The following is an 18,941-nucleotide window of genomic DNA, read 5'->3' as shown; positions in this document are numbered from 1 at the left end:
TCCTCTCCTAGAGGAGTAAAAGCATTAAATTTGGAGTAAATTGTAAATGTTGTTTATATTATCTTTGATTAGGTATTTAATTTTGAGAGTGCCTACCTGAAGACAGGTGACATTGGCGCAGAAGAATGGAGCAAACTTGCCTCCGCACCGCTGACCTTGACACTCGTCACACATCTGGTCATCCAGCACGTACGGCTTTACTTCAACCTAAAACATTACAAACACACACATCAACACATCAAACTATAAACGGTAGAAAGAAAAACATTTTCTCTCATAATAATCCTCCAGATCTGACATTTTTACTCCAAACCCTAAAAGGTCATACTCTACATAATAATTGGCATACTGGAACGCTTTTAACATTGACATACCATAATCATTAATCTTCATAATCAGGCCTTTCCATATTACTAAAAATTTAGCAATTATATAAAGATTGGAAGGATTATGATAATCGAGTATCATGATTGTGATAAAATTTGAAAATCCCAAACAGATTTTGATGAAGATAGTTTTTATTTATACACTATAATAATTTTATGTTTGGATTTCTTCAACAAAAAACACTACATTCATCATTGATACAAATGAAACACTAATTTACACGAAAACCACACACATTCCCTCAAAATAATATAAGTGAAGAATGTCTTTACATTGGTCCAGTGATCATTAAATTACGTCCTAAGGACTCCAAGTCAATAAGGACAAGCAGGCCAATAATTTTACAGAATTCAACACCAAGTACATCAAACCTAGTTTTTGTTTAAGAGGAACTCTTGTACACTATAAAATACTCTATCAACTAAACATTTGTTCAAATGTTCTTTGAAGATCTTCAAAAAATTTGAATTTTTGATTTTCAAAAATCTTTGATTTATGGTAGCATGTTATAACATTTCCTTTCAATATAATCTGGTTTTTTGTTCAAAAAATCTACTATTGTGAATCATTATATGATAATCAGGTCTGTTTCGTGCCCATGTATATTTGAATTTTGGTCCACACCACTCGTTTTCACATACTTTATAGTTTCATAAATATACAAAGATGGTACAATTGAATAAAGGCATACAATAATCTAACCTACTAGTTAAATAATGTAGAACTGAAAATCATTCTAAGGTGATTTTGTTCTCTACAATTCAAGACTAATCAGTTCTTTCTATATTGGATTTTTAAATAATTACTCTTGATAAGAGATTATCTTGATAGAGATTACACATAGATAAGCGTAAGTTGATATGAGATGAACCGAATAAGTTATATCGATACAGTACTGTTTTTTTTAATTCGATAGACTAGTATTGTACCCTTTTTATATTGTCTTCAAGACAAGTAGTTTCGAATAATTATTTAATTATTGAAAGTCGAAGTCAATTAATGATTGACAAAAATAGAAATTTGAAAATAGTAAATTTATATCACAGTGTATTATATGGTTCATATTTTTTCCTATTTTATGGTTCCTATTTTTGAATGTATATACAGGCTTTGATCCTTTCAAATATTTGATATAACAACTAATCGTATTCACCAATAGTGCCGGAGCTTCAAGAAGAAAACATATTCTACACATTGAGATTTCGCACAGGCATATTCGTGTTCATAAATCTTACTGTGATACTGTAAACCCAGAACGTGCTCTGGTGAAGGATTGAGTTCGAATTGTAAATCAGATGGATTCTAATGAAGGATTAGATTTACCCTCTTGATGACATCACCATGCTGTCGAGCATATTTACATAGAGATTTCGCACAGACATTTTCAGATGCATGAATCTCACTGTGATACTGTGAATCCAGGATGGGCTCTGGGCTCTGGTGAAGGATTATGTTTGAATTTTATACCCGTAAACCAAGGATGGATTCTGATGAATGATTTTGGTTGAATTGCATACCCGTAAACCAAGGATGGATTCAAATGAAGGATTTTGTTTGACTTGCATATCCAATGAATTCTTACCCTCTTGTCAATGTCACCATGCTGCAGTTGCACGAAACGAGCGCTGATGGCGGCAATGTAGCTCTGCTGGTTGCTGAAGGCGACGCGGCCGGCGCCCTTCGGGTACTTCAGCTCCGGGTCGGTGTCGATTCCCGCGTAGCACACCCCGCCGTACAGCCGGTCCATTATCATTGCCAGCTCAACTGCAATCCAAACAACACACATCAATCAATTGCTCACTTCAGAAAAATTGTCAAAACTAGCTGTCTCTACACTAAAATGGTATGTAGTATAATTGGTCAATAGGCCCAGCATTATAGCGTTGTCAGCTCTGTGAGAACAGCACTCAACCGCTATTCTCTGTGACAGTAATCAATAACAATTGCATTAAATAATTCAATAATAATCAATGAAATGCATTGAATCTAGCCAGCTTACTGGTTAACTTAGATCAAGAAATACATCGTTGATGCAAGTATGTTGAAAGGCCGGAACACAAGTTCGTTGGGCAAAGCGTCAAACTAGGAATGGCTGTGACACCAATAAATAGCAATATTTTTTAATTATTTTAGAAATAGCTAGTACCCTACTCTTTTAGAACTTTTTACATAAACACTACAGCACTCACATCATTCTCTAGTGTCCTTTTAGAGTACTGGTTATTTCTTCAATAATTAAATAACTCAATTAGCCCAATTGAAGAGATGTATTAAAAATTTTTTTTTGAATGCATTACATCATGGTCATTGAAGTGTTGATTTTATGTATTTACTGAATCAAAAGCTTAACAATGATTGGGTGATAGAACAGTTGCTAGACCTATACACACACGTTCTGTTTCAAAATTCAATCACAGTTGAACGTACGTCTATTAAATCAAACCGTGATAGATGTCGGTTGAATGCCACCAGAACCAATGACAGAAGCACATGACGTCTCTAGTTCTAACTTTTCACATAAGTAACATAACTTAATGAAGAAGAGTAGCACAAATAATAAATGAGTAACACGAAATAAATAAGTGATACACACAAAATATAAATAACCTACCTTTTGGAAATATTACTGAATTTGGGAGCTGAGCAGTTTTGGACTGAGCCTGTTGTTTTCCTTGGCTCAACTCACACTTACGGGACTCAGGTCGAGAAGAGACTCGACTCTAGTAGAGCGCATGTGGGTGGCCTGAGTGTCAACATTTGGAAACACATGCTCTCGACTAGAGTCGAGTCTCTTCTCGACCTGAGTCCCGTAAGTGTGAGTTCAGCCTTTCAGTCATATAGTCCAGTCACAATGTACATTGTGCATGTAATAATAGACCTACCTTGTAGTTTTGATTTTTTAATATATTCTTTGTATACATGAGAAAAGTCCAGAACTTATTTTGAACCGAAAATACCAGGTTTTTGGGCCACTCTGTATCTAGCAATAGGAAATTTCGCATTGGTTTTAAAATACATTTAAAAATCCGAACTACATTATAATTGCAAGCAAACCCTCTTTTTCATGTCTATATTGAATGGACTAATATCTATAAGATTCGTAATTTAATTAGAATCATGTATTTTTATAGGTTTGATAGAAACGCCAGAGAGCAACGAACAGACACTTGGAAATATTGTTGAATATTGAATTACCAGCTTTGAGAGGCCTGGGCACTCCGCCGACAAAGACGGTCTTGCGCGGGTCAAGGGGCATGGAGGCGTCGAGCACAAAGTCAGCGTCGTTGAGGCGCCAAGGCCGGATCTGCACCGGTTTGTCCTTGATGGTAGGCGACGACACGCACAAGTACAGCTTGTCCTCGTCCTGGATGCACGCGTCAATCAGTTGCTGCACCGAACTCTCATCCTGCAAATTCAACAAAACCCCATTCAAAAAACATCTAATTGTTTAACATAAACATCTATTTAAAAATTGATTGTAACTTATACAGTTTGTGACATATGGTACAAGCCGCCGAACGTACTGTTCTCAAAGCAAATGGTACTTTATTCATCATGGCATTCATAAAATATAAATAGCACCATGTTAAATTCGAAGGATCATTTACAATACTAAATATTAAGAAATTCTTGAAATGAGTATGGGCTAATTGAAAGTAGATGTCATTTCAACTCGCTTCTGAAATGCACACCCTCCTTCTCTATGTTCTATGTCGCATAAGTTCTTCTTTTTATTTTGAGTGTGTATGGTACCGATGGTTAACATATTCTTAATTTTTTAATCAAGTGTCAGAATTTCTAGTTTGAATTCTAGTATTTATGGGCTAATAAAATAATTTTCATTTCTATTAATTATACAGTATAATGAACATAAAACGATGATTCAACTAACAAAATTGGAAGTCTATAGTCAGATGAACTTGCTTATGATTCAAATCCGCCGTTAATTGCTGAACTCACAAATAGTTTACAATGCTTTCATTAGCACTGAATCATGTAACGATATTATTCAGTCCCTTTTATCTTCTATGATAATGATGTTACTGTATCTTTATGATATATATTATTATCATATATCATATATATTTATCATCTTCTACGATGAAGGCAGTTACTGTGAATAATTGGACTTGCTGCCCCAAGATGTACTCTCACACGCACATGATGGTTTACAACGTCTCTCGGCTGACAGAACTGACTGTAGTGAAATGTTATAGACAAAATTGAAAAGATTAAAAACGAAACTGGAAACATTAAAAACGAAACTGAAGTATGATAAATTGATGAGAAATTGGGAAAACTATAATTAAGAACAGACCTGGAAAAGTAGAAAGGCATAGCCTTTGGGCGGGAAGTAGGACTTGCTCTCAGCCTTGTGCGGCCAGTCGACGACCAGCGGCCCGAAGCGACGGAAGCTGGCTGTGATCTCATCCTCATCTATGTCGGGCGGCAGACCTCCTACAAACACCTGAAACAACACACATTAAACAGCACTATTTAGCTAAATTATTTATAGTGAAATTAATTCGTTTTATTAAATTATTCATTCATAAAATCACTGCATACAATACAATTCCATTCCTAATCAACTCCTTCCAGTGTTCAGTACAAATCACTACTTGCTTTCAACTCTATAAAAGATGGTAATGCCTTTATGTTTACCTAGTATTCACATTTGCTTTGATAACATTCAGCTGAGTGATGTATTGAATGAGTGTAGCTCTGCTTTCAATTGAAATAAATTTATGGAGGAAACTAAATTTGCTACTGTACTTGTTATTTATCAGCAATAAAACGATAAATCATAACTTGCCTCCTATACTTCATCTTCATTTCAGGGATTAGGTTTATCAATTAACCTGTTTTCCGGTACCCATCTCTTTCTCAGCCTTCTATACTATAAATAGAATAACTTGAGACAAAATATTAACCATACGAGTTTTGAAGTTGAGACTTTCTCAAGCCCGTGAGACTGGATATATATAGGTAGTATATTCAATGTGATGCTGGCGTTAGCCGATGCAGCGAATACATTTTATCACGAATTGTCTTGTGCGTGTAAAAGTTGTAATTTCACAAAGTCTGGCAATTTTGATATTTGGTATACTGGAAGCTCAAATCTCAATTTATTTTAGTCTGACTACACAGTATAAGGCTGTGCAAAGGCTAAAAATAAACTTTCTACTGGCGATATTTTTCAAAGTTTTTCGATTTGTATATCATCAAGCTATCAAAATGAAAAAGTTTTCTCAGGAAATTATTTTTTTTCCGATCATTACTTTTTGAGATATGAGCGCCTAAAGTTTAAATTTTTGTACAGAACATTTCAAATTCGGTAAGAGATAAATCCATGAGATTTAGAGGATTGATTCTCCATGGCATTGTTGATCTAGTAAAACAAAAGTTTTCTGGAAAAATCAATTTTTGAGAAAGTTATTCAATTTACTAAAAATAACTCTTTGTTGAGTTATTTTTGGTCATTTTTGGTAAATTGAATAACTTAATCAAAATTTCAGAAAATTTTTGTTTTACTAGATCAACAATACCATGAAGATTCAATCCTTCAAATACCATGGATTTATCTCTTACCGAATTTGAAATTTTCTGTCCCAAAAATTTAAACTTTAGGCGCTCATATCTCAAAAATTAATGATCGGAAAAAAAATGTTTTCCTGAGAAACGAATCGAGAAACTTTGAAAAATATCACCAGTAGAAAGTTTATTTTTAGCCTTTGCACAGCCTTAATATTATGAAGTATCAAGAGATAATAAAAAATATAAATGTAAGTACCTTTTTCAAAAATTATTACTCACAGGATGTTTCAACATTAATGTCATTTTCATTTTTTTATTTCTTAACAATTAAGTGTAGCCCTAATAATGAAGTTAATATATTATGAAGTAATATGATACTAAATGCTCGTATGAAGGATGATGAGGAATGGTAGAGGAGGAGGATTTGATTTGAGTTGCTTAGCTTGCTAAGCTCATATCTGTGTGTACCGTCCTTTAAGGAAAAAAGAGATGGTGGAGGAGGAGCAGAAGGAGAATGGGAGGAGATGGAGGGAGAGGAGTTGCAAAAGGAGAAGAAGTAGGAGAAGGAGCAGGAGTAAGAGAAGAGAGAGGAGGGAAGGAAGAGTAAGAGGAGGAGTGATGAGTTGAAGGAGGTGAAGGAGCGTTGAACATAACTGGTAGGGGGAGGAGTTGATTGATTGATTGATTAGCTGCCTTTATTGAAAACCTAGGAGGGCGAAGTTAGGGCGTAGCCGGCCCTCTCTTACACTTAACACTAAAGTACTAGAGTTGGAGTACTATACGGAGGAGAAGATAAATATACTATTTTTTATTAGTATTTTAATACGATAAAACTTGACATATTCGAATGAGAAAGAGATAGCATTGGTTTAGGATAGTATAGCATAAAGGATACCTTGCGTGAGAACCGCTCGCCAGTCTCTGAGCCCTGGCTGTGCGGGGATGACCGAGAGGGCGAGGAGAGGGCAGCGGGGGGAGCAGCCATCACCTGACCACTCTCATCCAGCAGGCAGCCTCCACCACCCCCAACCCCTTCCTCCAGCGACGGAAAGTACGGCGTCTTGCCTGAAAAAAATCAATTCATGAATAAAAGTGCACTTGTAAAGATCATCACAGACACACCAATTTTTCCAAATTCATAATAAATTGACAAATTCAACCAGTTTAATTGAAGCATCAAGAATTAAGGGTGGAAACACAAGAAACTGAATTCTTATTAGAATGCCAGAGGATGTCATCATTATATCATATTTTATCTCTAAATCAGAGCTAATATTATTTTTCACTTGACTAGACTATCTGCAAAATATTGTCTCCATTAGGATTAGCAGTGTACATCATTCAACTGCTAAATCATGGAGTTCTCACAAATAGGAATTTTAAATCTGCCTTGCAACTATAAAACAGGAATTGGCTGGTCCACCAATGACTCTCATGAGCATATGAGAAATGGCCAAGACGTCTTATTATGTGGATAATAGAAACACATTAGCTTGATGCCGAAAGAAACGCAGGACATACAAGAAGGCAAGGTAGACGGAAAAGTAGAAGGCAGACTAAAAAGAAGAAGAGAATATGAGAAAAAGATGAAGTGAAGCAGCAGATTATAGGGAGTGGAAAAAGACAGTTAAATAAGTAGCCCTAATAGAACAGAAGGACGATCACGTTCTAAGGCATTCAAACGTACTTGGAATCCATTGAAGGGGGGGGGAAGGCCCATCAAATGATCTGGCCCTTTTTATAGTTGTTTCAAGTACTTGCAATTAATCGCTACCTTTTGACTGCTCACTCTCCCTAAAGTACTCTTCCATCCAATTCTCATCTTCTCAAATCCACTACGCTCGAACTGATCGTAACATTCAAACGAAGATAATTTCAAATCACACTACTCTTCAGTTTTCTTCCAGTTCTCTTTATTTTTCCAGTTCCCTTTACTTTCCTTCCCCCCTAACATTGTTTCCACCTTTGAACGTTGCCTTCGCGTTATTTCTCACCTGGTTCCAATTTTTATGCTTCTTGTATTCAAATTTTAAACACTTGTATTCAAGTGTTATTGTTTGTCACCTCTCTGCTTTGAAACTGATCTTACTCGTCCTTCTCCAGTTGTACTTCTTAGTCGTCTTTCGTTTTTTAGTTGTCCTCGTTTATTTTCTCTCTATTTTCCTTTCTCCCTTTTAACTTACCTCTACTTACTCTCATTCATTCAGTCTTATTTCACCGTATTAACCATTTTTCATTTTTCTTATAATAACATTACTATCCAACTACTAGTTCTCATTCTTCGTTTTCACTTTATTTTCGAAAAATTATTTCTCTTTTCTTTTTATTCTATTATCTTCTCCTCCCACCTCTCTTTCTTCTCCTTTTATTTCCCCCTTCTTGTTTCCCGAACCTTACCTCATTCTCTTTCTTTATTCTTCCCTCTAATCTTCTTTTCTTTCTTATTCTTCTCCTTTTTTCTATCCATCTTTCCCTTTCGCCTTGGACTTTCATTCTTCCACATTATTATACTTATAGTTTCTTTTTCCTCTTATTCCTTCTTCCCCTCCACCTTGAACTTCTTCCTCCTCCTTCTCCTTATTTTATCTCTAGTCTAATTCTCCAATTTATTTCCACCAATAACACTAAACAAAACGTTCAATGATAATGGATATTACTTCTCTACCTGTCTCACTGGAAACCTTCAACTGTAATCCTATTTTCATTAGAAGCAACGATACTTTCGAGATAGAAATTTTATGAGAAGTCTTTAAAATCGGATTATCTCTTCTGAGAAAGCTATTCCTGCCGATTGAAGTCTTTCGTTATTATCGATCACGAACGTTAACGTGTAGCATTGATACCGCTCCGAATATCATTATTAATATTGAAGCACTCTTCCTTTGATGAAAATCAGAGGTTTCCTAAAGAGTTCATCTGCTCTATTCAATCGCCGGAACAATTTCATTAGGAGTTCAAAGAAAGCTAGGAGCATCATGATGAGACGAAGCGGTGTGGTTAAACTGGTTCGGTGTTGGGCTTTCAATGGAGATGATTGAGCATTCAATTACTAAACAGAATCAATAAAAGGAAATGGACGGAAAATCAAGGTTAGTTCAACTCAGACCCGGCTCAGAAAATCGAGGTAGCAGAAAATAATATGCGTTATAATAATGTAGAAGATTAAGGTGAAATAGAAACGATATTGACAATTCCACATAGTTCTGTGGAATTCCACATAATTCCAATAATTAATATCGTATTTATTTCACCTTATTTCTCTGTTGCAAATGAGATGAGTTTGATGGGAAGGAATAAAAGTAAAAATTTTAAACGAGACACTTAAAAACTCCAAAAGAATAAGTACGCCGTTTGAATCCATTGAATTAAAGCTCTAGTCGTGAAGCCTTTCGAATTCAAATCCACTATAGTCAAAACTACATGTTCTCTGTACTAGGGTACTTCTCTGTACTAGGGTGAGTTTTACAATTTGATATTGTAATAGTGGAATGTAATGAAAAGTTTTATTCCATTCGAAAAGCAGAAAATACCATGATACTCATTACAGTATATTATGAAAATCGTGTCATTTATGATTTTAATAAGTGAAAAACACTCCTCCTGGGAGCACAACCAATACCTACTATCACTGCAGGCCCCACAACTGAAGCTATGATAAACTATAACCTCATCACATGTAGATCGACGATTATGGTAACCAACAAAATTCCTATTACGAATTCTATTTCGCCCCCCCCCTTGACCAGGGAATTTTTTTCATGGGGCCGTTTAAACACATTTGCTAGTGTAATTTATACCTAAATCTTTGAAAAACTCGTATTGTTAAACAATAGGAATACTGCGAATAATAGAAATTGTATTAATTGCCGAACTGTTTAATAAAATATTAGACACCTTACAAAACAGCAAAACTACTCAACCTAAAGGCCTTTTCACACCAAGGTCGCAGACGTCGTCGACGTCCGGCACGTTTTTGAAAAATAAATTGCTGACCATGCTATCAAATGAGTTAATCCACACCGCGCATCCAGGACGTCCTGGACGTCCCGGACGTCGGCGACGTTTTCTGAGAGTCACTCGCTGAGCAATTTTTCACAAACGTCCGCAATGTTACCATACAAATGAAAAAATTTAGAAGTGCCACCAGTAAAATGAAATGGAAATGATTCTGAAATAGCTTTTCAATATTATTTATACCGGTTCCAGTAGGCCTAATCTAAATCTGCTACTACTATATAATAATAATCTATATTGTATTATCATACAGAAACACTAGAGTAAGTAGATATCCCATGGTATAGGGTGTTTATGTCGCAACTTTTACTGTTATCTCAAGTCAATTACTATCGATTATTGTAGATTTTTACTGTTTTGGGTGAGAGTGTATGAACGGCACAATATGAGAGACTACCAGCGTCACACACCTTTTTAGGAAAGAAATACGTGGACTATCGGCTTGAGATAACAGTAAAAGTTGCGACATAAACGCCCTATACCATGGGATATCTACTCAAGCCATTGTTTCTCTATGGTATTATATACTATATAATTTTAATTATAGTAATATTCATTATGCTGCCAGAGTGAGGCAGCACTGTTTAAAAAGTCAGCTGAGCAACGAGGAGTTTTGGTTACGAGGAGATGTGGTTATTTGACTGAAACGTCTGTGGATGTTTATTATGTTGCTAGGCGGTGTGAAAGGGCGCGTCGTGGATGTCGGCCAAGTCCACAACGTCTGCGACGCCGGTGAGAAAAGGCCTTAAATAACAGGGAATTTTAGTGCTCAAATGCTTGAAACGTGAGTTTTAATAAAAAATAATGCCCAATCCCCGTACCCCCCTTTCCAGGTGGAAGTAACCCCCTGGATCCCTTCCTGCTGTTGGATTACTGCCCCCCCTTGCAACTATCGTAAGACCGCCCCTGGCCTCTTTCCTAAAAATCTGGTGTGGCGCACTCACACAACTTTCCTTGCCATTATGAAAATTGATCACCTGACGCTAGTGTTCCCGCGCATCTCAATTCAAAGATTTGAGCCAGCTGGTGACAGGGCAATAACCCTGGAGACACACATGAGGTCTGCTATCTCTTCATAGTGAATGATTTAATAGAATCAACAATAATTTGCAATTGAATAATCACATTTTCTCGAATTTGAAGCTTATTTTCAATTTTAGGTGAAAATGTTACTGAACATTAATTGTAGAGATTTTCATGCTCAATCTACTCCACTTGATTTTTTTTGTTTCAATTGTATCTGAAGCCTGATAATTGGGAATCTATCTGCATTGATGGGGCGGAGCTCCTGAAATTTTTACAGATATGGGACTTGTGGCAGTTGATAGAGCTTATCGATGACTATTTTAGGTATGAATTTGATCAAAATCGTTGGAGCCGTTTCCGAGAAAATCACAAAAAACCCTGTGTTTGACAACATTTTCGCCATTTTAGCCGCCATCTTGAATTGCATTTGATCGAAATTGTTCGTGTCGGATCCTTATAGTGAAAGGACCTTAAGTTCCAAATTTCAAGTCATTCCGTTAATTGGGAGATGAGATATCGTGTACACAGACGCACATACACTCATACACACACACACACACATACAGACCAATACCCAAAAACCACTTTTTTGGACTCAGGGGACCTTGAAACGTATAGAAATGAAGAAATTGGGGTACCTTAATTTTTTTCGGAAAGCAATACTTTCCTTACCTATGGTAATAGGGCAAGGAAAGTAAAAAAGAGTAACATCTAATTTGGTTTACCTTTGATTTACCTCTCCTTTGATTCTGATACAGGCTATAATTAAGTATTTTTGGTTGAGATAAATTATCAATAGCTCTATCACTGAATCGAATATGTCTATCAAGCTGAAAGTATGGAGAAATTATTGCATTTGTGGAATAAAGTGATTTTATTTCAATAAAATTCCCTTTTTAATAGAATAGAAATGTCTTTAATCTGGAATTTAGATAGTATTTTACCAAATAAAAATCGATACAGTAACAAAAATTGGAGATCATACATTGATAAGCTAGTAGAGACTACTATGATTCTAGGAAGAATCAATCTACATGTTACGACGTCATTAATTAGTCGTGGGGCCTGAAGTAATAGTAGGTATTGGCACAACTCAACATGATATTCGCCATTAAGATAACGCCAAGAGTCAAGTTGTATAGATGAATAACAAAAAGTCAAGCGTTTGATAAAAATATTATTCCAATCCCCCACCTAAACAGAACATCAAGAAACAGCAATCAGTTTTTCATCAATAAACTACCAGCCACAGCACGCAATCAATCAATTTCCACATGCTTTGTGACCAATAATAAATGGGCTATCAGTCAAATTCATCAATGCGAATTCGAAATGGAGAGAATTATAACCAGAGGCTGAGTGCTGTAATCGAAGGCTTTGGAAAAACCACCGTGAAAAAAATTGGAAGGGAAACGTGAATAAAAATCAATCACAAGTCGAAGTGTGATGAGGGGCGGGGCGGGGGAATGAGTGATTTGCGTATGTGTGAGGTTTTTGAAGAGCAAAGCACACTCACACACACACATGCGCATGCCACAATACGGCAACTGAACGGAAGACCGTATGATCACCGGAAGTAAGCAAATAAACATCAATCTGTATTTGATAGGACAGGAAATTGTATATTTCTATTGAGCGAGGAACTGGGAAGGGAATGGAAGGAAAGGGGGAGAAACAGATGAAAGGGAGAAGAGTCAGAGATGGAAATAAAAAGAGTAAGGGATGGTAGAAAAGAGGCATGGTAGTAAAGAAAAAAGGAGGTAAAATTTATGAAAGAGAAAGACAAATAGATTGATTGCATGTATTTATCGAGGGTGGAATTCCTCATCCCTCCAAGTGTGGAGAGTAAGGCCTTCTGTAATATTTATTCAACCTTAAAAATATGGAGAAGATAGGAAATAATTAATGTGACTAATAACATTTACTTGATGATTGGATTAGATGAAATCATTACGGTATAACAAAATTGATCAGGAAAGAAAAAGTCAGAAGACTGAGGAAAGCAGAAATACTCGTTTTAGAAGAGGATATTTCAATTTATAAATACTGATATAATAAATCTTATGAAGTTTTTTTGTGGAAACTGGCCTAAGAAGTGATAATGATGAAGACAGCAATGGAGTGGTGGAACACAAAAAAGTTGAATGCATGAAAAGCGAATAGGGCATTCAAAAAGCAGATCACTCCGCTACACATGCCGAGTTCGAATTTCATTGAATGAAGAAAGCCTGTTCGGTGCGGTCCTACATGATTTTGCCATTATGCTCAAAAATCACGTCAATATGCAGAACGTATGAAACGCATTCAACGTATGGACTAACACATTGCGACCTAATGATGAATCAGTCGAGGCCAATGAATTACACGACCTCTAGAATTTTACAAATCGCAGACAATGATGTTCAAATTGAATGGGAGAAAAATAAAGGCAATAACGAACGTATTCAATCCATTCAGCGCACACATTTCAATTTATCTTGTGTGGCGAAAGGAAAATCGTCGACAATTAGAAAATATTGTTAGCTCGATTTTAGTGGCTAATTCTACTTTGATGGTGAGCCAAACAGAAATATAAATATTTATCCATTTTTTCACATATTAAACACGTAAGGATCAAACAGTATATCATAATTTTGGAATACATATAACATACACGGTATCAATGTGACATAAAACTCATTATCAAAAAAAGTTTCATTTCCATATTAGACGAAAATAAATTAATTTAAACTCAAAATTCCCAGAGTGAATGATTGGTCTCTCAAGTATTCCAATAATGAAGAAAGAAATGATTAGTGGAAATGAGATGATAGAGTCTAAAATAATTTGGTACAAACTAGAGCATACTTTACAATAACTAATGAATACTTTTCAGTGTCTATTGGATACTTATTAGTTTGTAAAAGTTATGTACTTTAATATCCAAGAAATAATCTCGCTGATGTATCGTATGATGAGCAAGTAGATTTTAAGAGCACTTTTCATCATTTCGTTAATCAACAATTCAAATGCGATGCATTGATTATCAAAACAACAGGAATTACTTAGGCACCTTTTCAACTTAACATAAATGACAGGTAATCGATGATGTTATTGTATTCCTCAAGTACTTTCTGTCAGTTTTCACCCATTATTTTTATCGATTCCCACCTGCCAGGAAAACAACTTCACTAATTTGTTTTCAAGTGAGAAGAGCCTATTGCAAGGCAACAGGTCAACTAACATCACTCATGAAAATACCAATAACGTATGTAGTCGTGACCACCTAAAACACTATCAGTTCAAACCACTCATTTCGTCGATATTCTGTGAAATTGTAAGCGAATTATCAAATTTTAAATCAACGTGATATAATGGGAACTGCTCACGATCATGCAGTAGCGCAAAATCGTAAAGAAAGAGAAAAAATTGCATCACCGAATTTTGAAACTGTTTCTTGGTAGAGGAGTTTCGTGGGCTATCGCCGAGAGCATGATAAAATTTATGTTGCCCGAAAATTATTATATCAACACGAATTGAAAGATTCTTTACCTGGAAAGGAGATGACCACAGATTAAGTTGAAAAGAAGTGATAGAATCGGTCATGTAATCTTCCTCATATAGTTTTTTCTAATGTTTAGATCATTCTCTTTTCCCACTTTCCTCTCTTTTCCTCTTTTCATTATTCTTCTGTCTTATTATTCTACATAATCTTCTTGCAATTATTACATTCTTAATCAAGTTTTCAAGCTATCTAGCTCTAATCCTTCCACTCAATCACTTATATATTTCTCCTATACTACATTTCTAATGCATATTCTTTCGTTTTAGTCCTTTCTTCTTCTCTTCTCTTTGTTCTTATTAAATCATTTCTTCTCCATCTTCTTCTTCTTCTCTTCCTCCTCCTTGTTTTTCTTTTTCTTTTCTTCAGTATCATCTTCATCATCATCATCTTCTCTTTCTTCCTCTCATCCTCCTTTCCCCAAAACTTTGTCACAGATTGATATTATGCTGTATTGCGTGAACACTGAACAGTTCACTGAATGAATGACCGAGGTGATGATGTTCTGCCAAAGGCGTTCCTCAATAGATTGGTCAGTCGAAGCAGTCAGTAACCGTGGAGTTGAAAAAATAAATCAGATAGAAGGCGCCAGGTGTCAGCAAGCTATGACAGACACGAAGGTGTGTGATTATGGTGAGATTCAATTTAAACTGTCAGCATTCTTTGAATAAGAAACAATGATTTTATTTATTAGGAATGCTGGCAGTTTGGAAGTGGAACTGCCAAGGAAGGCGTTGTAACAGCTCATCTCCAACTCACCACAAGGTGTGAGTAATGTTGTAATGTTCTCACTTCTCACTTCTCACTTCTCACGTCAGGCTCATCTGAACAAACTAGTTCGATAGCGAAGTTTAAAGTATATCAAGTCACGTGTTATTACAAGCGTGTAGATGAAAATTGTTAGGAAGGCCTATAGAGACAACTAAACGATTCCACAAAGTAAAAAGGATACTTCCTTCTCTCCTACTCTTCCTTCTCTATGACAATTTTGATAAACTGTGACTCTCTTCTTCAGCTAAGCCCACTGAATTTCTATTCTAGTACCTATGAGCATAGAAAATAGAAACAATTTGTTTCTATACTTAATATATGTTGTTAGTTTCAGCGTCTTCCAGGCCAATTCAGATATGAAAAGTAACCAGCGGCTAGAGATTTTATCAACTTCTCCTTTTATCAACCTCATCAACTTCTAATTGGACAGATAAATGGAAATTGTAGGTGAAGACGGAATAAAAAGTACTGGCCGCCAGTAACAATCCTCCTCCACTTTCCCCATCTGAAAGCAGCTTTAGAGTCAGAACCGCATATCGAACATTATTCGACCGTTTTATTTTTGAATCGGAAATCGGTTGCAATGAATCTCTTTGGGAATCCTATTATTTTTCGAATAGCTTTATTTCAGAGGAATAGGGTGTTTCCTACAGTAACATGGAAGCAGTTACGATTTGAAATACAATCAAGCAGTGGAAATATAGTAACGATTGTAGTGCTTCCCCCCCACCCCTTAAGGTAGGCGCACACGCGTCATCGTCATCAGACGGACGGCACGCATCGGACGATTAGATTTGATGCATTGTTTTCAATTGGAGTGCGCATACCTATCCGCATCGTATAGCTATTTACATACAACTGGATAGTGTTTCAAATAATTCGAGCAGCTTTTTTTTTATAAAACTTATAGGGGAATTTCAACTACTTATTCAAGTGTCATTTTTACTCTTGTAATTCAAGGTACGATACAGGTAATGTTTTCGTACGATAAAATTTGTTTAGATTATGATTTGAAAGGTAATATGACTATTGAGGGTTGGTTCGATGTGATTTCAATAAAAACAATGATCAAATAAACTGAAATAACTTAAGATGCAAAAACCAAATGGATCCGTCAGAAATAATTTTGACACATAAAAGTTGGCTGATAAAATTCCTCCAACCTAACCTGACATGACACCAACTAAACCGTCCCCCCCCCCCCGGCATCCGTCACTCCCAGAAGACCCGGCTAATCTCGTTTAACAAAGTTAAATTGTGACGCGAGTGCGCGCGCAACTAGAACACTAATCACAAGCGACGTTTCATTAATTTAAAATTAATCCCAGCTCTCTTCGGACCCCTCCCCCAACCAGAGGCCCCCCTCACCAACCACCCTCTCTCGACAAATACAAATACGTTATTAAAATTCTGCTCGCCCCTCTTTCTAGTCTCATATATGGTGTCAGCCATTTCATTTCTCACGCTCTCCATATTTAAACGCTCTCTATTCCCCCTGGTACCCCCCCCCCCCCAACACTACAACGGCCACACCAGCGATCGACGTGAACTTCACAACTACTACAATTATTTAGCACTGATGGTGTGGGAGGTGTATCACGAAACAAGGAAACAATTTATGACCGTGCTTCAGATTTCAAGCCTAGGCGCTAATAGTATTGAGCAAGAATTGATATGATTTTTGAAATTTGATCAGAACAGAGGGTTGAGAAAAAGGAAAATTTAAATAAGAAAATCTGAATGAGGAATAAATATCATGAATAGAACGTTAATGAATAAAATTCTGGCTAAGACAATCAGAAAAGCTCCTGTATTTATAGAAAAAGAACTCTGGGTGAGAATTTTATGGAATTCTGTTCTAGTGAGGATATTGCAAACAAAACTAGATGTTTGATAAACATGGGATAGAATATTGTTGATATTAATTAATGCATATGGATTAATCATTGGTAGATGTAAGAACGATCGAGGTGAATGTGTGCCATTGAACATACAAATCTTATAATAACTGTTTACAATACTCCTCTCAACCAAATCTATTCTCTCACTATTCGATAGAATGGAATGCACTGTATTAACGATTCTATAGTTGGCATTCTATCAAGTTTTGAACTTTATGTTAGGAAATATAAAGTATATTTTGAGGGAATACATCTTTGATTAATGTACGGTACTGTATTTTTAATACTGGTGATTTTCTTTTAAAAATGACGAATAGAAAAAAAGAGAGGAAAATGTGGTACTGCTGCTGTCGCTAGGTTCCGAGCTATCTTCCTCTCACTCTCACCTTCCCATATTTTCAAATATAATCGACGTTCAAATAAACTCTACTACACTTTAGGCTGATACAGATATATTATCATTATAAACTGCAAATACGGTAGCATTTGTAGTGATTAGTGTCAACATAAGTGTGGTATACTAAACGTTACATCAGAGGGAAACGGGAATTGGAGTTTCTGGCGACTAGGTCGTGAAGGGGAACAGTTTATTAAGGTTGTGGCAGCGAGAGGCTGAATACTTAGCCAAAACTCAAGCTTAGGAGGGTGGATATGATCTCAGAGGTGATGTGAAAGGGAGGGAAACCAACAGAAAGAGGAATAGATAGAAAAGAAGGAAAGAGGAAGAGCTTGAGGGAAATGGAGGAGCACAGAAGAACACAATAAGAAAGGATGTATACGGAAGAAATGTTAATAGAAATAACAGTTATCTGCAACATCATATAACACAGTCATAGAAGTGTCGAAGTGTCGAAATAAAAATGTAATATTAATAATGGTACAAAGAACAAAAAACAGAAGACAAAGATAAGAAACAACGGAAAGAGAAAGTGGAGAGAAAATAAGGATAGATTAGCAGAGAAGACAAATATTAAAACTTGGCAGAAAACGCCGGAATAATAAGGAGCGGAAAAAAGGGCGTGACGGAGTAGAAGCAGAAGTAGACAGTAAGAAATAAGAAAGACGAAGAAAATGGAAGAGAACCAGGAATAATAATAATAATAATAATAATTATTATTATTATTATTATTATTATTATTATGATTATAATAATAATAATTTCTCTGGTAGAGGGTACAACATGACCAGAGGAGTTTATTCAAAATACAGACATGATTACAAAAGCATACTACAATTATTTACTGAGTATTAATACAATTGGTTGATTATTTGCTGATCTATAAAATGTGGCCCCCACTTTATATGAATATGTGTCGGGATGCCACTAATTTTGCTATTGTTTAAGATTTTATGCCAAAAGTAGAAAATTCTAATAAAGATACATCTTGCGAGTCATTAGACGTTCATGAAAATCACATTTATATACACAAATATTTAAAAAAGATAATTGATAACCTTATGATGTAGAAATTTCAGATGAATTTAACATAGAAAACATTTATAATACAGTACTCATGGGAAAAATCATTGAAATGAAGAAAATAAAAATGAAACAGTATGGAAATTTTTTCATAGAACTAATTATTTCCCATGATTGATTCTATTATCAATAGCAGTGCAATTTTCTCAGATCTAAGGATAAACTATGATAGTCTAAAGCTCTCTATTTATAACACTATTAATAGATATCAACCTTTATTATTTCTTATAAGATGTATCACTATTATAATTTAATATAATTAAGTTTTATTTTACACAATTGTTAC

At 35.6% G+C, this 18,941-nt stretch overlaps 1 protein-coding gene across 2 annotated transcripts in view; it reads right to left on the bottom strand.

Moving 5' to 3' along the window:
* The window catches only part of LOC111053472 (cytoplasmic polyadenylation element-binding protein 2), a 483,681-nt gene that overhangs the window by 11,796 nt on the left and 452,944 nt on the right, over nucleotides 1–18,941 (bottom strand). For both annotated transcript variants that reach the window (XM_039425785.1, XM_039425786.1), the window contains exons 4-8: nucleotides 6,818–6,987; nucleotides 4,706–4,855; nucleotides 3,583–3,793; nucleotides 1,970–2,151; nucleotides 97–207 (exon numbers count right to left, since the gene is read on the bottom strand). In XM_039425785.1, the coding sequence (XP_039281719.1) occupies nucleotides 97–207; nucleotides 1,970–2,151; nucleotides 3,583–3,793; nucleotides 4,706–4,855; nucleotides 6,818–6,987 (824 nt within the window). The remainder of the gene's footprint in view (nucleotides 1–96; nucleotides 208–1,969; nucleotides 2,152–3,582; nucleotides 3,794–4,705; nucleotides 4,856–6,817; nucleotides 6,988–18,941) is intronic.

This window comes from Nilaparvata lugens, chromosome 4 (genome assembly GCF_014356525.2).
Source record: "Nilaparvata lugens isolate BPH chromosome 4, ASM1435652v1, whole genome shotgun sequence".
Classification (NCBI taxonomy): domain Eukaryota; kingdom Metazoa; phylum Arthropoda; class Insecta; order Hemiptera; family Delphacidae; genus Nilaparvata; species Nilaparvata lugens.
This window is presented reverse-complemented; position numbering and strand designations above follow the sequence as displayed.